Here is a 23,746-nt window from a genome sequence, read left to right as displayed (position 1 = left end):
AACAAAGTAAATGTACTAACCCTTGATTTCTTTGTTAGTATAATAAGGATAATAATAGTCCTCTAACTCTCAAGGAGTTTCACTGAGAAACTATATGTAAAGGGCTTACCCCAGGGCCTGGCCCATAGGTATATGTTAGAATATCACATTGCTATGGTGACCAGATGCTATCCTCAGACAGAAAAGAAAAAATCTAAATGATGTTACATAGGATTCTGGGGTTATTCAAATTTCACTATTAGTAACCCATACTATGACAACAGCATGCAGTTTCTCTGGTTACTATTGTAATAATAATAACTATAATCAAACATTTTGGATACTTTACCATGAGCTAGGCACTATGCTAAGTACTTCATATGCAGTTTCTCATTAGAACTCCTATGAAGCAAGGAGTGATTATTATTCCCGCTTGAAGTAAGAAAAAGTGAGGCATAAAGTACATGTAATTCTTCCTGAGGTCAAAGACATAAAGCTCCATTTTCAATCATATCTCTCCTTCTATAAATCTTTTGGCCATTTTTGCCTACTCAATAGCACCACCAGGGAGGAGAAGAGACCAAACTCAATATAGCCTGTGTGGCTTTCACTAGCATTACTGGTAAACAGTTTGTTGAGAAACAACTGACAATCTCTATACTACTTGTCAATTTCAGGTCTGGGGATATTTTATGGATTTATTTTCTACCCAGTCCAAATTTCTGGAGATAATTAATCAAAAGCTAGTCATATTCAGATTCAACTCCAGGGAAAAGATAAGTGATGTCTATGCTATACGCTCCTAATCCCTAAACCTCCCTATCAAATTTTAGGTTATCCTCTAAGACTGGACTTAGGTAGGGAACATCAGAATGAAGAAAGGGAGTGTTAGAAAAATAAGGGCTCTCTTACCAAAGGCCTTTCCCTTCCAAAAATACGCACATAATTCCAGAAAGCAGATTCTTCCTTTTCTGTATCTACCAGATGCCTCTTCATTTAAAAAAAACAAAAAACAAAACTTTAAAATAATGGGGAAAATACACTTTAAATATATCTTCCATTCCGGAAGAACCCCTTTGAAAATTTGAAAACACGCTCTCTCATTAAAAACACACAATTCAATGTGTGCACTGTCAGGGCTAAAAATCATTGTTCCAGCCTAGAAAATCATATGCTTCTTCATAACCTATCTCCTCCCTCACAGATAGGAGCTACCCCAAACATCACATCTGAAATGTAGAGAGCAAGAAAATGAAAGCTCCAAATGCACCTGATGCTTTAAACTACTTCTAACAAATGTCAGTTCTGCCATTTTCAGCACTGCTCAAAGGATTTGTTTCATTTCCTTGCCCACCCAAATTGGGTCTTATCCAAACCTTCCTCTCTACTTCTTTTTTTCTTTCCTTTTTTTTTTTTAATGTTTATTATTTTTATTTATTTATGCATGGAAGATCTGGGGTGTAGGCCAGAGGTGCAGGGGGTGAGAGGATTCACCAGAGACAGAGTGGGGACCAGAACAGGCAGATCTACTGAAATATACTGCTAAGGGGAGCAGCAGGTGAAACAGTAGAGGTCTGCTGCGCCATGTGGGTTAGCTCCCTGGCCAGGGATTGAACTCAGGTCACAAGGGTGACAGAGCTTCAGACTTAACCCCTAGGCCACCAGGGAGCCCCTTCTTTCCCTTTTTAACTGAGCCTAGAAGCTTATAGTCAAATCATTTTGGAAGTGAAAGATAAACATCTGCCTGAGAACAAAAGCCCCCAGTGAACACTCACCCTCACCACCCCTTTCCAACCCATGTTCAGGACTCTCTGCCAACAGATGTGCCAGTGGGCTGGATCAGAAAGCAAGAACAGAGTAAGGACACTCCATTCAACCTTTTTGTCTGGGGTACTTCCTGGGTTTTTCATTGGCATTTAACACCAAGACACAAGGCTCACTTTTCATTAAAGATGCAAGACTTTGACTTTGCCCAGTTTCAAATGGTGTAATTGATCTGCATTGTCTTCTTAAATAACCCAACTGGTGAAGGACACTGCAGCTTTAAATATTTCAGTGCTAGCTAGCAAATAGACTCCATTGCAATATGGCTCTGAAGGTCGCGTCCTATTGTCTCTTTCCTCTGGAAAAAAAAAACAATTTCTAAGTGTTTCTTCTAGTTAACATAGGAAGGGTTACCCCTAGAATTTCCATTTTCCACCTTGGTCCCTTATAGAGTTCCGTTGTTTACTGGAATCTCACACTAATAATTTTCCCAGCAGGAGCAATATGCTGATTGCTATTAATGACGCCAGCACCTTAGCGAGACATAAACACATGTGTTCACATTAGTTTAATTGAGCATATGCAACTGTCTGAAATAGCACCACTCAAAGGAGGTTAACCTCTTTAAGAGCAGAGTCGAGGGTGGTCGGGAATGGACGGCTTTCAGGGGGCACCCTGAGCCCAGGATTGCATAACCTGAAATGTGTAGCTACTTAAAACATGAACCTCAGCCTACTCATCCCGAGACTATGCCGGCAATTTGCCATACACTTGCAGCGTTGTCACAGAAGGTCAAAATAAGAGGCACAAGCGGGGTAAAGGAAAAAACGAAAAACAAAAAACCCTGAAAGAAAAAGGTCCTTTCCTAGCCTTTCAGGGTGCGCAAATACGATTCCTCCAGCAGCCACAGTGTACTCGCCAGCGGGACGGACGGAGTGCAGAACTGGAGGGGGGCGGGGAAGCTGGACCTCACTCCATTTTTGAAAGAACAAAAATCAGCGAACAATCACAAGGCCGGGACGGGCAGGGAAGGGAAGGGAAGGGCAGGGAGGGGAGGGGGCACGGGAGCAGGTAGCAGGAGGGCGCGTGCAGGTGCGCCGGAGCATTACCTGAAATGGCAACAGATTGTTACCATTATCGGTCCGGAAAGCGTTATCCTCCATCCAGGACTTGGAGGTGAGCGGAGCGGCTCGGGGGAACTTGGGGGGCGCGATCACATTGCTGGAGAAGGGCTTTTTGAGCGGCGAGATGGGGTTGAGCGGCGAGGGCACCCCGACGCCCACGCCCACGCCCACGCCGACCGCGCGCCGAGGGTCCCGGCCCGCCTGCAGGCCGCCCCAGGGGTTGGACGGCGCGCTCCAGGCGGCGTTCACGCTCTGGTGGGTGTTCCAGCTGGACGGGGCGGACGAGGCGGCGGCCGAGGACGAGGACGGCTTGCTGGTCATGATGGGCTGGTGGCCGTAGGCGGCCGCGGCGCTGCGCTGCGCGTAGGGCGCCTGGCTGGGGCTGGCGGGGGAGCGGCGCTGCTGCGGGGGCTGCGCCTGCGGGGGCTGCGCGGGCTGGGCCGGCTGCGGCGCCGGCGGCGGCTGCTGGTGGTGCTGGGTCTGCGCCAGGCCGAGCTGCGGGGAGAAGGTGCCCCCGAAGACCGGGTTGACGTGGTGCGGGAAGTTCTGGAAAAGCATGGTCCCGTTGACGGGGGTGATCCCCTGGAAGAAGCTGTCCTCCACCGCGTTGGTGGTGCCCGTGGACCAGGTGCTGCCAAAGGACGGCGACAGCGACGCGCCCGGCGCCGCGGGCTCCTGGGGCGGCGGCGGCTGCTGCGGGGGCTGATGGAAACTCAAGCCCGGCAGGAGCGGCGATTCCATCTGCATCTTGTCCGGGCCGTTCGGGGCCGGCGCGGCCGCGGCGGGGCTGAGGGCCGGCACTGCCGCTGCTGTCCTCGGGCTTGGGGGTCTCGGAGCAGAGGGGCGTGGACGGGGCTTCGGCTGCGCTGGGCTCGGGCTGGGGCTGCTGCTGCTGCTGCTGCTGCTGCTGCTGCTGCTGCTGCTGCCGCTGCTGCTGGGGCTGGGTTTTGCTTTTGTCCATCAGTAAATCATCCTGCATGGTTTGCGCAGCTGAAACAGGGGAGAAAAAAAAAAGAGAGAGAGAGAGAGAGAGAGAGAGAAAGAGAGACGCGTTATTGTCAATGCAATCGTTAATGCCCCTCTCCGAAGAAGCGGGTGGGTGTTTTACTTGCGAAAATCCTGTGCCACCGCTACTAGCCAATTGCAATGCAAATCCATAATCTCCCATTTAGCAGAACAGGTCGGGCTGAGGTGGGGGGTGGGGGTGGGGGAGCTCGCGCACGGTCCCTGAAAATACTGGGAGAGCGTCTTCACCCTTTTCTGATGTCTTGGTTCCTTTTCTGTATGAGTGAGAGATGTGCTTATAAGACAGAAAGACAGCAATTTCGCCACGTCTCTTTTCCCTTCACCGGAACTCAGAGCGTTCACCCTGCAATGAGAAACTGATTCTGGTTCCTGTTTTTTCCCAAGCACCACCCTCCCCCAGTTATTTGCATACGTCAATAAATACTGCTGCGTCCTTCAGCAAGGTTAAAAAGACACCGCACACGACCCTTTCTTCCCCCTTCCCAGCTCGAGCATTTTCAAGGCACTGCCCGTCGTACCCCCTCTTGATTAGCAAACTGCCTTCTTGCGTTGATAATTGTTTCATTTAGCAGCAGCGAACCACGAGGGAGGAAATCCTTGGCATTTGTTAGGAGGAGGACTCAGCTGCACAATCATTCTCTGGCTCCCAGTAGCTGCAGCTACTCCATTTTGTTAGGAGACAAAAAAAAAAAAAAAAAAAAAAAAAAAAAACAACACCCAACCACCAAACCCCACTGCTTTTTAAAGAGGTAAAAATCTACTGAAACCTTTGGACGTGTTTGCTTCTTGTTATTGTAAGATTTAGGATTTTCTGCTTATTCTCCAATTTTCTTGTCTCCAATTCTGCCGCAAAAGAAATTTCTTGGCATCTAAGTGCTTCAGGTCTTAACAGGAGCCTGAGAATTTCTCTGCAGAGTGGAGAAATGTTCTGGTTGGATTTGAGGTCAGAGAGTGGGGCGGGGTGGGGGGGGCGGGAGGCGGAGCGAGAGAGGGAGGGACAAGACAGTGAGATGGAGTGGGGGTGGGTTTTTTTTTTTTTAATTCCCTCTGAGATTTAAGTAGACAATCAAGATAATTCTGGGGTTGCCAGATTTTCATTTTTGAACCATCCTGCTGCTGCCTTGGTCACAAGACTTTGGCAAATTTAGAATCCATTCACTTATCACTTGCATTAGCAGTGAAAGATTATGGTTTGAAGACCCTGAATTACCATATGCTAGCAAAAGTGATAAAAATAGCGTAGTACAAAGTCCCAAATTCTCATACATTGTAATTATAGTGCATTGCCATTACTGCTTCATTTAACCATATAAGGAGTGTATGGTATTTTCCGTTTCGCATAGAAGGGCTACAGTCACCTCTGACACACACCCTGCTTTCTTATGCAAGAATGAAAACAGTAATCACTCAAAACCAGGAGACCTCCATACACATAGTTATTCAGTTAGCTTGTCCCTTAGAACATGTTAATTGTTTTTAAATATGTTACTAGTACAGTGCTGAAACCCTGAAAACAAATATTTTGAAATGTTGAAGTAGAATATGACCAAACATATAATTACTTTCAGATGATGATCCAGAATAATTGCAACAGAGTTATGAATGTATGTAATGCATTTAATTAACTTAGGTACTTGGAGAAGCATCTTCCTCAGGACACTTGTGAAAGGACATTCAGATACATACATAAACTCTGCCTTTGGATACCCTCATGATACTAACAATGGTAAAAGAAAATATATGTATTGGAAAGTGATATTTCTGCTCTTAAATATTAAGCAAAATGTCAGACTGAGAGCTGGGATCAAAAGTAATTCTATTTTATTAAAAACTATCTTCAAAATGGTTAATTGTTATCTTTTAACTTAAAGTTTCATACCTAGCCAGACTAGTGAACTCAAGGAAATGCTTCACAGCCACCTTACACTCCTTTTTTATTCCTCACTCCTCCGCCATCCCCTCCTCAAAAAACCCAGCACAATAAGTTATATAGCACAAACTGCCAGCTACTACCAATAAAACCTACCTAAGATGGATTTTGTGTTCCTCAGTTCTCTGGGTTTAAAACAATGGCTTTGATCAGAATTGTAAAATATAACACAAAGAGGCAAGCAAAGCTTGGATTCACAACAGTACTAAGTTCTATTGCTGCCAAAGGAAATGGTCATAGAAAGACATTTTCATAGTGGGTTTAAGCAGGGCTGCAGTAAACCATTATAATATGGGATTTGAATAGCTTTTAGTCATTAGAGTCATCTTTACAATAGCCGTATCATCATGGCTGAAGTATCCATTTGGTTATAATTTTAATATCACTGAGCTTTTCTGATGCTTGTATCAATACTCTTTGTTAATATCTTCAATTTAAACTACATGCTCTTGGAGGAAAAATTTAATGCTGTACTATATAGCAAAGAAGGGAAAGAGTAAGGTGTAGTTAGAATGATTTATAAAGGCTATAGTTAATATTTTTATTAAATAAAAAAAATCATACCACAAACACCGTTTCTCTTTTCAACACTCCTTAAAGCTATGAATTTCACTATCTGCATAAATTCATTCTGTCAAGGTCAAGACCCATCTTTAATAAATAAGACCCTATTGAACAAAAGATAAGCAATGGATTAAGATACCATTTACAGAGGTTAATCTACCCTGTTTCTCAGTAACTGCTCGCATAGTTTGTTTGTTTGGGTAGGATTTTGTTGTTGTTGTTGTTGTTTTTTCTTATTTACAGCAAAGTCGGAGAGATACCTCCTTCCCCTCCCCCTACCACACACACAATAGATCTTCCTTTACATGCAATAACCCAATCACAAATAATAAATTCTAGTAGCAGTTACCTTCGAGTGTCCAGTTTTTAAGGATCGATAAAAATTTTAAATGTACAGTATTTATTTTCTTCTTTCAGGTTGATTATGTGACCGCTCTGGCAAAAGCACTTTGACAACTGTAAGATGAGAGGGCATGCGCACCCAGGGAACTGTGGGGGCTGAAGTCCTTCACAAGGTACTCTGCCTGACTTAAGCACGTTCAGCCAGAAAAGGAGGAGGTCTGGAAAATACTGATTCCAAGAGGAAGAGGTTGTGCCCGGATTACATTACATCTTCCTAACCAATCTAAATCACAAGTGATTGAAATGAAAAGGGGAGAAAATAAACTGGTTTGTCAACTTGATTTAGGAATCCAGGTTAAAAGAGAAACTAGATTGCAGGACTCAAAATAAATGAACTCAGCAGTGCTACCTTAAGTAGTGTTAGAATGGTAATGACTAGGTGGCCAGCTTAGGTATCCTTTCAGAGGGAAAAGGTTGGGGTTGGAAGGGTTAAACAAAGGTGGGGAGAGGGGGAGGGAGGGATACAAGGGAAAGATAAAACACTTAAATCTGACCATACTTAAAAGAAATATCTTTCAATTATAGAATGAAAAATACCTTTAGTATTCCATGTGATATTGACTTTAGAGGTGAGGTAAAAATAGTGACTTTTCCACCAGGGTTTCTTTAAGTTTTCAAATAGAGGGCAAATTACTTAAGAGTCTACTTGATATGTGAATCAACTGACCTCCTTATTTTGTTAAAAGGAAAGTCTACCTTCCATTCATTTAATGATCAATCAAAATCCATCTCTTTAAAAAAAATATTGTGTACATTTTTTCCTTTTTGTTAAAGTGAAAGTGTAGTTGATATAACATTATATTAGTTTCAGGTTACAACATAATGATTTTGTATTTGCATATATTGCAAAATGATCACAATAAGTTTAGATAATATATTTTTCTGTGCTAACCTCCATGACTCTAAGGCTGTAATTTCATACCATATTAACATTAACTGTTATTATATATATCTTCTGAGGGCAATAGTTCAACTACTAGTTTGCTCAAGTGGGAAAAACATACTGTTTTTCAGGCTGTGCTCACCCATAGTTTTATTTTTATTTTTAATTTATTTTTTATTTTTATATATTTTACATCACATTCTTCATTTCTGTACAATGTATGCTTTCTCCTCTCAGGTGTAGTTCCCATAAAATTCCCACCACCAATTCACCCGTGCACCATCACCCTAGTCCCTTGTGCTCTTCCCTCCCCTGTTTTGATCCCTCTTCCTACCCCTTTCCTGCAGAATGTCTCTGATTTATAGTTGCCTTTTAATTTTGTTTTTTTATTATATTTTTTCCTAATCCTTTATTTGGTTCCCCTATATTCCTCCTATAAGTGAAACCATCTGATATTTTTCAACTCTACTTACAATAGGTAAGATATGGAAACATAGATGACTAGACCAAGAAGATATGGTACATGTACACAATGGAATATTACTCAGCAATCAAAAAAGATAAACTCATGCCATTTACAGCAACATGGATGGAGCTGGAAGGGATTATGTTCAGTGAAATAAGCCAGCAGGAAAAAGAAAACATATTATTTTTTGTGGGATTGGGCTCAGTGCCATTGACCCAAGGGGTTTGGAGTACATGTCAGCTGATGAGTAAAAAATTTTACAATGAAGAAAAACAACTTTTGGCCCTAATTCTTAATAAATGATAATAATTAACACTATTCATACTTAATGGAATTTAATTTTATTTGATAATGAACTAATCTCTGCTATCCCTTTCCAAAAATGAGCATGGAAATTTAAGAATGAAGAGAAAATGATTCAATCAAAAACAGCAAGGTGAAAATAAATACCAAGCAAACAAATTATAGAAGGAACTCCAACAAGGACAAAGATCTTCTTTATTGACAACTTGTTTTTTATTTAACCTGAAAGGAAACATTTTCTGAAATTTTGTCTTGGTCACATAGCTCAGAAAAGTTGTTGAAGGCTATAAAAATCATTTGTAGGGCCTCTCTGGTGGCACAAGGGGTTAAGCCCAGCACTGTGAAGCTATCCTCAGCCACTCCCTAGCCAGCTAGGGAGCTACCCACATGGCACATCAGACTTGTCCTGTCTCGCCCACTGGTCTCCTCAGCAGTATATTTCAGTCAGTCTGCCTGTTCTGTTCCTCACTCTGTCTCTGGTGAATCCTCTCATCCCCCACACCTCTGGCCTGTACCCCAGTTCTTATATGTATAAATAAATAAATCTTTAGAAAAAAAAGGACTTATACTACCAGATATCAGGACCTATTATAAATTTGTAGTAGACTGTATGGTTATTGGCACAAGAATAAGCAAATAGACAAATGGAACAAATAAAAGGACCAGAGACAGATCCACATCAGCAGATTTATGAAAATGGCTAACACTTCAGTGCTGAAAAGATAATCTTTTCAATAAAGGATACCCGGGCCAGGAAGCTAACCCACATATGACACAGCAGACCTCTCCTGTGTTTCCCACTGCTCCCTTTAGCAGTGTATTTCAGTAAATCTATCTGTTCTGTTCCCCACTCTGTCTCTATCCCCCACCATCCCTCAGGCCTACACCCCAGTTCTATGTAAAAATAATAATTAAAAACAAAAACAAAAACAAAAAAAACTAGGGGCCTCCCTGGTAGCACAGGGGTTAAAGACAGCACTATCAAGCTATTGCCAGCCACTGAAGCAGGAGTTCAATCTCTGGCTGGCCAGGGAGCAACCCACATGGCACAGCAGACCTCTTCTGTCTTGTCTGCTGCTCCCCTTAGCAGTGTATTTCAGTAGATCTGCCTGTTCTGCTCCCCACTCTCTCTGGTGAATCCTCTCACCACCACCCCCCTGGCACCTCTGGCTTAAACTCCACTTCTGGTATGCATAAATAAATAAATCTTCAAAAACAATACCAGATGGATTGTAGGTCTAAATGTAAAAGTTAAACAATAAAATCTTTAAATGAACACAGGAGAATCTTTTCATGATCTTAAGAGTGGGCAGCAATTCCTTAAGCAGGTAACAAAAGCAATATCCACAAAGAAAAAATACAATACTAAACTAGTTAAAATTTAAAATGTCTGTTTACCAAAATAAAGAATTAGAATAGAAACTTGTAGAATGGGAGAAATATATGTCATAAAATATATGTATATACACACGTAACAAAAGACTTAGAATATCTAAAGGAATCTTATAAATCAATAATAGTAGATATCCTAGAGGAAAATGGGCAAAAGATATTCAAACAGTAAAAAATTCATACTAAAAGGTGCTCTGCCTCATTAATCATAAAAATAAAATCAGAATGACTAAAATTGGAAAAAGCACACAAATATTACATAATAGCAAGGATATGGCAAAATTCATTTTCAAACTCTATTAGTAGAAATGTAATTTACTAGAACCAATTAACCACATAGCAAAAGTATTTATCAGTATCTATTAAAGCAAACATTCACACATCTTGTGACTTAGTGATTCTGAATCTAGCTATATACCTAATAGAAATGCAAATATGTGTTTATCAAAACACATGTTCAAAAGAGCATTATTCATAATGGCCCAAACCTGGAACATCTCAAATACCCATCTACAATAGAATTGATACACACATTTGTGATAGATTTATACAAGGAATATCATAAGGCAAAGAAATTCATAGACTTTAACTCCATAGTACAACACAAATGAATTGCATAAATATAATGCTGAGTAAAGAAGCCTAACAAAAGAGGCCTCCCTGGTGAAGCAAGGGGTTAAGCACAGCACTATGAAGCAATCCGCAGCCTCTGCAGCCCGAGTTGGATCCCCAGCCAGGCAGGAAGCAACCCACATGGCACAGCAGACCTCTTCTGCCTCACGGGCTGTTCCCCTCAACAGTGTATTTCAGTCAGTCTGCCTGTTCTGTTTCCCACTCTGTCTCTGGTAAATCCTCTCATCCCCTGCACCTCTGGCCTGTACCCCAGCTCTTGTATGCATAAATAAATAAATAAATCTTTGAAAAAAAAAAAAAAGCAGCAGCCTAACAAAAGTACATTTTTATTCCAATTCTATAAAGTTCTAATAAAACTAATTTGTGGGGTTGGAAGTCAGCATGGATACCTGTGCAGAAAATATGACTGGTAGGGGACATAAAAGAGGATTTCTAGAATGCTGGTGATATATTCTGTTACTTCAATTGGATGTTATTACATGTGTGTTTACTTTGAAAATTCAAACCCATGATTGTGCATTTTTCTCCATTTAATACTTCCATTAAATTTATAGAACAGATACATGCATCTATAAAGTTTAACTATACTCTGTAGGGTAAAGAGGAAAAAAAGTAACACAATATGACTGAATAGGAAAGCGAACCTTAAGTATGGGTCATCTAGAGAAATAAATGGGGGTGAAGGGAAGGGATCCCTGTGTGCCTGGCCTATACTACAGGCACTAAATGCAAAGATGAAGAGTCAAAATACCTTGACTTCAAAGACCTCACAATCTATGGAGGGGGTGAGGGAAGGAGAGGAATAATTTGGTCAACCATGATAAATTAGATATTCCCTAGGTAACCTAGAAAGCTTTAAAGATTGTTAAAGCTAAAGGCAATTTACAAGCAGGAAGTCCACATCATCTAAGTGAGGACCTGCTAAGCAGTTCCAGATGAGACCAAATTTGAGAACAGAATAAGAAAAAGGGAGCCAAACGAGGCAGATATAGTTTGATAAGCAATCGGAGAGCACCTGAGGTTGGTAATGTTTCTTGCCTCTGTCATTAGTCTTGAATTCATTCATTCAACAATTTTATGAAAGGGCTCCTAGTCACAAAATAGCAATTCCCAAACTTCCCAGTTTATTTACTGACCTTGTCTCTAACTTCAAAGTGAACACTAAGGCTATTAGGCAGCAATGTCCTCAAATCTCAGCTGCCTACTGCCAATGTCCTCTAACACCTCCCCTCACCCCCCTCCACCACCACCCTGGTATATCTCTGTCCCCACCCATACTTCCTTTCTGCTTATCTCAAAGGAACCTGAATTCCCTTACAGGTTCACAATTAAGCCCTCTATCTTTGGCCTAGAACCCAACCTTTACGTTTTCTTAAGGCCTCATTCATTATTTTCAACTTTCTTCTTCCCATTCCAAACAGAAACATATAAATCCTAGCTCTATTTTTTTTTAAGATTTATTTTTTATTTATTTATGCATATAGGAACTGGGGTATAGGCCAGAGATGGGGGGGAGCGGGGAGGAGTAAGAAGATTCACCAGAGACAGACTTGGGAGCAGAACGGCAGATCTACTGAAATACACTGTTGAGGGGAGCAGTGGGCGAGACAGGAGAGGTCTGCTGCACCATGTGGGTCAGTTCCCTGACTGGGGATTGAACTCATGCTGCACTGGCTGGCAATAACTTGATAACACTGAGATTTTAATCCCTGCACCACCATGGATGCCCAGCTCTTAATGTTTCTTCTCAGCCTCTTGGCTTCCAAATATAGCTTCCCCCAGGTTTCTCCTAATTCTCTACACTCTCCCTGGGCAATGTTATGTTATGTTCAAGATGTGGGAAATTGAGTTCACCTCTACCTAGGTTTCCAGATCAAATCTTTTTGTTAAGCTACAAACCATTATTTAACAACTTCTTTATCTAGGATCCTAGAGCACTTCTCCCACAAGTGTGTTTGTAACTCTATTCCTGATTTGCTTATTATTTATCGTTATTTTGTCTAATGACACCACCAAGTTAGAAATTCAGACATGATTTTGTCTTTTCCCTTCTTCCTCACTTAGTGATTACATTGATGGCTAAAATCTGTCAATTGTGCCTCATAAATTTGTTTAACATTGCCTCCTCTTCATTCACAGGTAATATAGTACTTCACCTACACTATGGCAGTAATAACCTGTTATCTCCCATCTAGTACCCTTAAATGTGGCCTCCATTCCAAAGTCTGAGTAATCATTCAAACACAGTTTTAGCATGTTTTCCCCCCTCCTCCTAAAACACTTTAATTACTTTTCTCTTGCCAAGAGGATAAAATATAAATTTAACTCTTCTACTCCTATTCTCCCCTTCCATACCAAACTACTACAGGTCCCTGGGTGGGCCATAGGCTATTGTAATGGCTCTGCACATATTCCTTCTGCCTAAATACCTTTCTACATCTTGAAACTTACTACAATTCACCCATTAAGATCTACTTTAAATGTCACCTCTTTGAAGCTTTCCCTGGCCATGTGAATAGACTTGCCAGTTTCCTTCTTTATATAATTCTGTAAAACAGAATCTATTACAGGAACTTCCCTGGTGGCCTAGGGGTTAGTCTCAGTGCTATTACCACCCACGGCCTGACCCACATATGGTGCAGCAGACCTCTCCTGTCTCACCTGCTGCTCCCCTAAACAGTGTATTTCAGTAGATCCGCCTGTTCTGCTCCTCCCTTTGTCTCTGGTGAATCGTGTTACCCCCCTCTACACCCAGCCCCGCACCTCTCGCCTATACCTGTTCTTCTATGCATAAATAAATCTTTAAAAAAAAAAAATGTTTAGAAAAACAGAATCTATTACAATATTTCTCATTCTTTAGTGTAACTATTTGTTTATACATCTATATTTCCTAGAATAACTCAGAATTGTGACTATATTCATCTTTGTAACCCAGGCACTGATACAGAGAGATAAAGCATAAAAGCATATTGCCCAAATCAAGGAACATGGTATCTTTTTCCCCAATTTATAGAGGCTGAGAGCATCTAATTAACTTTAGACAAAGAGAAATTCTCTTGCCATTAAAGGTATTTCAAAAATACTCTGTTTAATAACACTATAAAGTTTAATAAAGATATTCCATACTAAAATTCATTATAATTAATTTACCCTTTCTCCTGTTGCAGGAAATTTCATTTGTTTCCAAGTTTTCACTATTTTCCAAACTGATTGTTTCTTTAAGCCATATTTCTAAAAAAAAAAAAAAAGTACTTGGTTGAAAGGCATAACACAAAGGCTTTTGATAGATTAACAAATTATTTAAGAAAGGCTGCAGCAGTTAATATTTCCTCCAAAAACGAACTTCTAATATGATAACAAGGTATGAATAGTATCTACAACAAAGAATAATGTAGTCTCTTCTCTGATAATAGCCTAATGTAGAAAAATGTCCATATTGTTTAAAAATGAACAATGATGTAAAAAATTTTAAAATAAAAAACTAAAAAAAAAAAAAGTCTCCAATTTTTATATGTCAAATAAGATTAAGTCCCTTTTGGCATCCTAATATATTCAATGTTTTACTATTTCCTCATCATACCTTCATCTAATAATAAAATAGTGAAGATAAGTTTATAAACTTAGAGTTTATGTTTATTATCTGGAGGTTCCATTTCAAATTATGACATATAAACATGTATATGTGTGTATTCCATTAGACAGAAAAGATGAACAGCTTTCATCTATATTCTCTATGTTTCTTGACTTTAATTGTAATTAATATTATTTTAAAACCTAATATTTATAATAGTTAATATAGCTATGTTCATCTTGAGTTTGAATAATGATTAGTAGAGCAATTATTTTTATATAAAAAGTCTTATTCATCAAAAATTTGTGAACTTACAGAGGAACAAAATTTGTACTCTTAAAAAAAGATCCCTACATTATATTTAGATTTAATCAAATGGCAAGTTGAGTTCCTACACCATAATGTCACCTCCTTTACAAACTGTTTCTAATATAGCTTATCTCCTTAGTCAATTATAGTTTGTTCATTTTACTACTGTCATCATGGTAACTCAGTTATAAGAACCCTCCATATACTGAAAAATTGCAGAATGGTTTTAGAAAATATAGTTAAAACTTTATATGGATCATTTCTTCCCCTCCTATAATAATTGCCATTTCATATTTTAAATTGTCACTAGAAATTTACTCAATTTACTCTGAAACACCATGTGTTCTTTTAGGTTTCAGAGAAGCAAACGCTACCCAGTTAATGTTTTATTTTTCCAATCTCCTGAGTTTCACCATTTCACTTTAAATGATATTCAAAGTTACCTTCACTGAATTGGAACCAAAAAGCTCCTCTCAAAGAGCTGGACTTAGAGATAATACCAGCGTACATATTTTCAACTTCCATCCCCCAAATTTTAGCTATGGTATTGAGTATTTCTCAAGCGCTTTCCAGCTGCTTGCTGGATATTTCCATGAATTAAGTTTCATAGTGTCACTCATCACTATCTAGAGGAAAAGAATGAAATACTGACCCTAGCATTTAAGGCTCCCCGCCTCTAATTCTAACTGTCTTTACAGATAGCATTATCCCCATTTCTCCAGGAAAACAATCTACTCATGGTCCTGAATCTTGCTGATATTACCAATTCCACATGGAATGCCCTCCTTATCCTAATCTCACCTTTCTTCAGAATCTGGTTCAAACCCCAGCTCCTACCAATAGCATCGATCTGCACTACACACATATTACTTTGCATTTTTACTTTCCTTTTTTGATATAATTATGTTAACTCCCCAATTAGAACTCTAGGCTTCTTGGGGGAAGGTGCTACAACTTGAGCTTTTATTCTTCCTCAGAATCTGGTAGAATATCTTGCAGTGAGTTTAGTAATAAGCCAATATTTATGAAGTATATGTTGTGTGCTAGATACAATCCTGAGTTCTTTCCACATATTAGTTTACTTAATCCATGTAATAAACCTATGAGGTAAAACTGTCAGTTCTAGTTGCAGATGGCAAAATGGAAACTTAGAAAGGTGATTCACATACCCAAGATCACAAAACTAGTGTCAGAAGCAGTGTGTCAGAAACACACTATTTCAGGTTTGTCTGACTCTAAAGTTATCTTTTGATTAGTGACTTATACAGTAAGTTCTCTTGTCCTGCTTGATCCATACAGCCCAGGATCAACAACTCAACAACTTTTCTTTTTCCCAGTGACAAAAAGCTTGTAGGTAATGACCTTTGCTTGAAATCAAGAGATATGCTCTAATCAAAGGATTCCAAATTTCATCACCTATGGGCAAAACCTAGTTCCACTTCAGGGTGTTCTAAAAATCAGCATGATTATCTACAAGATGCTAAATCATCAAATGAACTGATTTTAGTCCTCAGGGATCCAGAGAACAAGGTTGATCCAGGGGTGAAAATGATGGAGCAAACTTTTCTTTGTCACAATCCTTGCCAGCTAGTAATTAACAGGTGCTGTACAAGCTGATGAATCACAGGGTTTACCAGAACAAAGGGAAGGGCAATGGTCTTTGTATCTACCCAGGTAGCCTTTGGATCCCAGTATTTGAAATCAAGTAGTGATTTCACCCCGGGTAGCTCAGCGGTTGAGTGCTGGGCTGCGAAGCTGCCCGCAGCCTCTGCAGGGCCAGTTTGATCCCCGGCTGCCAGCGAGGGTCCCACATGGCAGGCAGACCTCTCCTGTGGCGCCCACTGCTCCCCTCAGCAGTGTACTTTGGTCCTTCTGCCTGTTCTGCTCCCCACTCTGGCTCTGGTGAATTCTCTCACCCTCCAGCACTTCTGACTGTATCCAGTATTTGTACATATTAATAAATTTTTAAAAAGAAAAATGAAATCAAGTAGTGTTTACGTATCATCAGTGTCTTACATTCACAGGGAGTATTAGACTTTACCAAACCCCTTCACCTTTATTACTCACTCGATGTTAACAGCTCCGTGCAGTGGATAGACAGCATAGAAAATGCCCTCATATTTGTTTTTGTAGACTGTACAATATACGAAAGATTCACCAAGGATACTCAAACCTAGCACATGCTCTGCTCACCAAGTTCATGAATCTTAGTGTAGCACTGCATCTGCCTAGGGGAAGAAAAACCTTTTCCTAATTTGTATAAGGGACTCTATGAACAGGGAACAGCACTGAGGATGACCGTTGGGATCCCTACTTTAAAGATGTGGGCATCAATTATGCCTCAGTAAAGTTGGAAAAATAAACATGTGGAAACCCAGGTTCTGAGATGTTACAAGATAATAGAAAGTGGTGGATACATGATTAGAATTCAAGTCTTCGAAAGCACTGGCTAGCCTACTTTTCAACTATGATGCGAGTCTCCCATTATTTCAGTTTAATGTAGGCTATCTCTATTTTCTCATGTGGCAGACTGCTATCTTTAGCACTTTATTCCAACCAGCAGAAACAAAATCCAGAGCTTTTTGTCAAAGCTCTGTCCTAAAGTCATAGCTGTTTTCTGATTGATAAAGCTGAGAAACAAATGTGTGTGCCAACCGTACAAAGAGTGATACTTTAGATAGATATCCTAGCACTTTTGAAAAAAACAAATTAGACCACATGCCCTAATATTAATGGACCAAGGAGTCAACATCACTAATATTATAGTAGATGATGTGTGGAAAGGCCATGGGATGTGAAATCTATCTAAATTGAAACACTAGTAGACCATTTACCAGCTATCTGATTGTCGCTGGGTGATAATAAATATTTTTATTGCGTGCATACCATTTGCCATGTCAAGTGCTTTATTTACATGATGAATAATTTTACACATTTCTAAGACTTAAATTCCTTCATTTTCCCATTTCATAGATGAAGACACAGACTCTGAGAAATTCATATAATTCATATAGTTCAGAAATGGGAGCTAAGATTCCAACTCTGACAAACAGGTCCTCAATTTCTCAGTCTTTTTTTCCTTCTAGATTAAAACAGAGCTGCCCTAACTATAATGATCAGAATTACATTAGTGTATATGAGGATATTTTTAATAAATTATAAAGGAGTAAAGGTCAACGCATGAAATCCAAAGCTAACCCTGATACAGACGTTTTTTTCTGGATTTTTTTGGAAGACATACACTTAAAGACAGATTTTCTTATCTCCTTTCCACTCATGGGGAATGAAATTAGTTGTGTTAAGCCCCTATTCTTCTAGAAACAGTGATCTTGTTCTCCAGATATTTCTTATTTTATCTTTTTCTATATCCTGTGTTCCCTATTTATAGAATCAGGGTAGAGAGAGAGAGACATATACTTAACCTGTCACAGGATAAAGATTTTTTTATTAGTTTCACAATCTGTGGCATGACGTTTATACTAACTGATCGTTTAGTCTATATTCCAACTAGGTAAGTATTTCACATACCTTATCAGCTAATCCTCATAATAATTCTAACTCATAAAAGCTATCATTCTTCAAATTTTCTGAAAAGGAAAGCAGGGCTTGGAAACGCTAAATACTTTGCCCAAGGCCGCATAACTAATGGGTAAATAAGCTCTGGTTATTTCAATTGCAAAACTCCAAAGCTCTAAAGTTTAACTCTTACCCCTTACCTCTTGCTACACCTAGGCACAAACCAGAGGAATAATATCAGTGTCTATATTTTCTTTACAATCAGGTTTTTGACTCCCTGTACTTCTTTTAGTGATCACATTTTTTATTATTTTTTTATTATTATTATTTTTAATAGAGGCATGTTTTATTTATTTATTTGTTTGTTTGTTTGTTTTTGTTTATACATGGCACTGGGTACAGTCAGAAGCGCGGGGGGGGGGGGGGGGGGGGTGAGAGAATTCACCAGAGCCAGAGTGGAGAGCAGAACAGGCAGAAGGACCGAAGCACACTGCTGAGGGGAGCAGCGGGCAGCAGGAGAGGTCTGCGCGCCATGTGGGACCCTCCTCCAGTGGCCGGGGAGCAGCCAGGGATCGAACAGTTGCCGCAGAGGCCGCGGGCATCTTCGCAACCCAGTGCTCAACCGCTGCGCCACCTGGGAGGCCCTAGTGATCACATTTTTTAAAACCAAAAATCAAAAGATGTCATCTGACAATCCAAATAATTCCAGAAATATCCAAGATCTGTGGTTCTTGTCCTTTTATTGTTTTCTCCTGTATTTTATCACATAGAACAAGCTCAATTCAGATTGTTTTAAGTTTCCTTTTTGACCCACCCCTGGACCCTTTTGGTGTTAAATCCTTATCTCAAGTAGAAACCTTACCTAAACTCTTCACCCAAAAGTCTCAGAACCTCTTAAAAATCCTACTCTTCCAGCAATGGTCTTTCCCAGGAAGAGTGAGGAGGAAAAAGAGAACTTTACCTCTTCTTTTGAGAGAGAGGCATTGTTTTGCCTCTAATTCCTAAAGTGGCTCTTCTTTGCAGTTTGTGCAGTTGGTCCTTCCGGAGAGGCCAAAAAAGAAAGCACAAGCCCTAAACTTCAAATGCAGAAATTATCTTCAAACTCACTCACTCAACACATTTATTAAACACCTATTATGCAGTGGGCTCCTAACAGTCACTTCCATCTAAAATGCAAAACCAAGAATACCCAAAAGTAGCAAATAAAAAGAAAGGCAAATTCTTTCCACATTGGGGACTGATGAGGAGGGATGAGTTGGCTGTCAACAAACTAAAAACAAGTAAGAAAATATCAGACAGAAAAACTAAAAACAAGTAAGAAAATATCAGACAAAAAGGAACTCTTCTGCACTGCTGGTGGGAGTGCAAACTGGTCCAACCACTATGGAGAGCTGTGTGGAGATTTCTGGACCTACTAAACATAGAGCTTCCATATGATCCAGCAATTCCACTCCTAGATCTTTACCCAAAGGACACAGAAACATCCATTCCAAAGAACACCTGCACCCCTATGTTTATAGCAGCACTATTTACAATAGCTAAGCTTTGGAAACAGCCCAAATGCCCAAAAATAGATGACTGGATCAAGAAGATGTGGTACATATATACCATGGAATATTACTCAGCATTCAAAAAAGATAAACACATGCGATTTGCAGCAACATGGATGGCGCTGGAAGGGATTATGCTCAGCGAAATTAGCCAAAAAGAAAAAGAAAAATACTGGATGGTCTCACTCATAGCAGGAATCTAGAAAACTTAAATAAGGGACCAGGAAAATGAACAACTATAAGAAAGTGAAAATCAAAATCAACAAAAAACTATGAACCAAAGACACTTTTTGGGGGTGAGGGGCGGGAGGGGAGGGATTGGGGTCAGAATGGGGGGGCTGCAATTGTATGGGGAATATAAAAATAAAATTTATTATTTAAAAAAAAAAAGAAAATATCAGACAAGTGCTATAAAGAACGAAAGGGTGATGTGATTGAGACAATTTGGTAGAATATTTAGATTAGATGATCATTAAAGGCCTTAATGATGAAATGACACCTGAGTAAATAAATAGGAAGACAAAATTGATTTAACTCACATTAACGGAAAGGACCCATCCATGTGAAGAGTGGTGGTGCAAGATGCAGAAGAAACAGCTAATATGAAGATCCTAATGCAGGAATTGGCCTTTAGAGCAAAAGTTGGCACGTTTCAGGTGAAAGAGTGAGAGTAAATATTCTAGGCTTTATGTCACATAAGTCTCTTGTTGTATATTCTTGTTTTTATTCTTATTGCTGTAGGTGTTCATAGTCATTTTAAAATGTCAAAAACCATTCTATAAAAATAGGCCTCTAGCAAAATTTGGCCTCTGCCTTAGTTTTCTGACCCTTGCTTTAGAGGAACATCTAATCTATTGTAGTTAAAGAGCAAGTAAACAAAGAGGAGAGTGGCACAAGATGAGGTCTGAAAAGTAAGCAGGAGTCAGATTAGACAGTCTTTTAGGCTATGTTAAGATTTTGGATTTTTTTTGCCTAAGAGTGACGGGAACCCCCTAGGGAGTTTGAAGCAAGGGAAAGGATATAACTCTGACTTGTGCTTTAAAAAGACCACCAGGGTTCTGTATGAAGAACAGATTGCCATGGAGGTAGGAATGGAAACAGAGACAGTGTTTAGGTGGCCAGCTACTGCAATCATTCAGGCAGCAGAAGATGAAGGTGGTAGTGATAGAGACAGAAATAACTGAACAGCCTCATTGAAAGCTATCTTTATTGGAGATGAACAAAATCATGGGAATATTGTTGAAATAATAGTTTAAAATGAAGAGTAGTAAGAAGAGTTCAGGTTAAGCTACAAACAGTATTAAGTTAGATTGATAGGAAAATCTTGTTTAATCAAATTCTTAGAAATATTTTGATTTATAAATATTTGACTTGGGAAAATTACCTTTTCCTCTTTTTTCAGTAAAATGATTCAGTTTTTCATTTGGCTCCTAATAATCATTATTTCCCCTCCTTTAACCAAATGCATGATAAAGTGTACTTAGCAAGTCCTTTCACTTTATGCTGCAGTCAACCAAAAGATCTAAGAAACTTCCAACTTCCCTTGACAATATCCCCCCTTCAAAGTTTTTACTATAAGGAAGTTGTAAATGTAGGTTCTCACACTATCCAAATTCATTTTCCTGTTCTTTCTTGGAAAAAATACCGTTGAGAGTTTTTGAAAATTCTTGGGGCCTCCGTGGTGGCACAATCCACAGCCACTGCAGCACTAGTTCGATCCCTGGCCAGGGAGCTATCCACATGGCGCAGCAGACCTCTCCTGACTTGCCCACTGCTCCCCTCAGCAGTGTATTTCAGTCAATCCACTTGTTCTGCTCCCCACTCTGTCTTTGGTGAATCCTCTCAGCCCCCTCACCTCTGGCCTGTACCTCCATTCTTGTATGCATAAATAAATAAATCTTTTTTTTTAAAAAGATACAAATCCCTCCATCTCTTATAAACATTAATTTTCAGTGAATTAAAGAGACTTTCATCAATTCCATGATAATATAATTCATGATAGTTATGATAAAATGCTATAGAAAAGCACCAGCTGTAATGAAACCATATGATGTTGAGACCTGGGTTAGGAGGTTAGGGAGTAAATAAAGTTGTCTCTTACCTTAGAGTAAAGAAACTAGTCTGTTGTTTATTTACAACAGACAATTGTCTAGAGTAAATAAACTGAATCTTAAGGAATGAAAGGATAAAGTTCAAAGGAAGTATGTTCCATACAAAGAGAACATCAAGCTTCTTCCTACCTTCAGATTCTGACGTGGGGGAGGCACAGTGTATTCAAGGAACTAAAGAAAAAAGCCAGTAGTCACACTCACTACACCTCCAGGGTTCAGTTGGAAAGCCAGAGAAGGTTATGGGGAAACAGGTAAATTAAGCAAGAGCAAGACACAGTCATCAGAAGGGTGGTTTTATTATACTTTTTTAACTTTTCATTTTGAAATAATTTCAGAATTACAACGTTACAAAAAGAATTTCCCTATACCCTTCACCCATGTTCTCCAAATATTAACATCTTAAATGACCACAGTATAATTATTAAAACCAGAAAATATTGAATCAATACTATTCTCTAATTTACATACCTTATTTTACCAGTTGTATCACTAACATCTCTTCTAAGATTCCAATCCAGGATCACAGGGTGCAGATCCTTAGTCTGCTTTAACATAGGACAGTCTTTGTCTTCTGAAGAACACTGGCTAGTTTTTTTTTGTAGAAAGTCCCTTAATTTTGGTTTATCTGATGTTTCCTCATGATCAAACTCAGGTCATACTTTTTGGCAATGATCTTACAGATAAAATTTTGTCCTTCTCAGTGGATCATTTTAGAAAGAACATTTGGACTTGTCCCATTGTGGTGATGTTAACTTTGATCGCTTGGTTAAGGTAGTGTCTGTCATATTTTGCCACCATAAAGCTATTTTTCCCTTTTTATTTAAATATCTTTGGGAAGATATTTTCTGATTATGTGAATATCCTGTTTTTCAACCTACTTTCACCCACTAATTTTAGCAATCATTAATGATTTTTGTCTCCATTAATTATTCTGGTGGTTGCAAATGGTGATTTGCTCTTTTCATCAACCCTTCTATATTAGTTGGAATGTTACTACAAGGAAAAGTTTTCCCTTTTTTCCTGATTTATTCATTTATTTTTATCAGTACAGACTCATGCATTCAAATTTTATTCTGTGAGTTGTAATTAATTATTGTTATTATTTATTTAGCTATTCAACATATCTTTGAGTTGACCATTTGGGTTCCTTCAGGTTAACTCCTCAGTTCTTTTGACATCACCCCATCATTTTATTTGGTATAGCCCTACTTTATGGCTCAGCAAATGGTCTAGAATCATTTACTTTTCCTGCCCCAGTCTGAAATTATTAATTCCTCCAAAAAGACTGGCTCCCTTTATTGGTGAAAGCACTATATATACTCATTGGTTCTGGGATGCCATTGTCTTAGGGCTGCTCAGCAGACAGAGCTAGAAAGATGAACACATCTCTGTGTGTCTATATATTTTTATCTACAAAAACATGAATTTGTATTCATACCTGTAATTCCAGTCAAATATCATCATAGGGTTCATTCTAGCCTTGGAAGTATTTTTCTTTTGTTACTATTCACTAGACGTTTACTGGACATCTGATTCTGTGCTTCCCACTTGGGTTATATAAGTAAAACAGATATGGTCCCCTCTCTGCCCTCATGCAAATGAAGAGTCTGGAGGGCATAACACATAGATTATTTCTTTTTTCTCAAAATATTGCTAAATTTATGGGTTCTAGTGACTCATTCTCACCAGAAAGAATTAAGCAGGTAACCTAATTGCTTCTACATTTCTTTTTTTTTTTTTTTTTTATAGAGGCATGTTTTATTTATTTATTTGTTTGTTTGTTCGTTTGTTTTGTTTATACATGCACTGGGGACAGTCAGAAGCGCAGGAGGGTGAGAGAATTCACCAGAGCCAGAGCGGGGAGCAGAGCAGGCAGAAGGACCGAAGTACACTGCTGAGGGGAGCAGCGGGCGGCAGGAGAGGTCTGCGCGCCATGTGGGACCCTCCTCCGGTGGCCGGGGAGCAGCCGGGAATCGAACCGGCGCTGCAGAGGCTGCGGGCAGCTTCGCAACCCAGCGCTCAACCGCTGCGCCACCGGGGAGGCCCTTCTACATTTCTTAAAAGGCCATTCTACTGGGGAGTCAAAAGAAGAAGGCACAGACTGAGTGGTCAATTGTCAAATCAGTTGAAGGAAGGTGAAAGTGAATATGAGGAAACTAATTATGAAACTGGTAAGTAGTCTAAGGTAAGAGACAACAGTAAACTGGACTGGAGTGAAAGTAG

At 39.5% G+C, this 23,746-nt stretch overlaps 1 protein-coding gene across 1 annotated transcript in view; it reads right to left on the bottom strand.

Moving 5' to 3' along the window:
• Positions 1 to 23,746, bottom strand: part of CPEB3 (cytoplasmic polyadenylation element binding protein 3) — a 183,862-nt gene that overhangs the window by 148,677 nt on the left and 11,439 nt on the right. Inside the window, 5 exon segments of the mRNA XM_037497586.2 lie at positions 2,853 to 3,671; positions 3,673 to 3,857; positions 4,122 to 4,236; positions 4,661 to 4,801; positions 13,617 to 13,697. Coding sequence (XP_037353483.1) covers positions 2,853 to 3,671; positions 3,673 to 3,846 — 993 coding nt within the window. The 5' untranslated portion in view covers positions 3,847 to 3,857; positions 4,122 to 4,236; positions 4,661 to 4,801; positions 13,617 to 13,697.

This window comes from Talpa occidentalis, unplaced genomic scaffold (assembly GCF_014898055.3).
Source record: "Talpa occidentalis isolate TD23 unplaced genomic scaffold, MPIMG_talOcc4v2.1 talOcc4.8, whole genome shotgun sequence".
NCBI lineage: Eukaryota > Metazoa > Chordata > Mammalia > Eulipotyphla > Talpidae > Talpa > Talpa occidentalis.
This window is presented reverse-complemented; position numbering and strand designations above follow the sequence as displayed.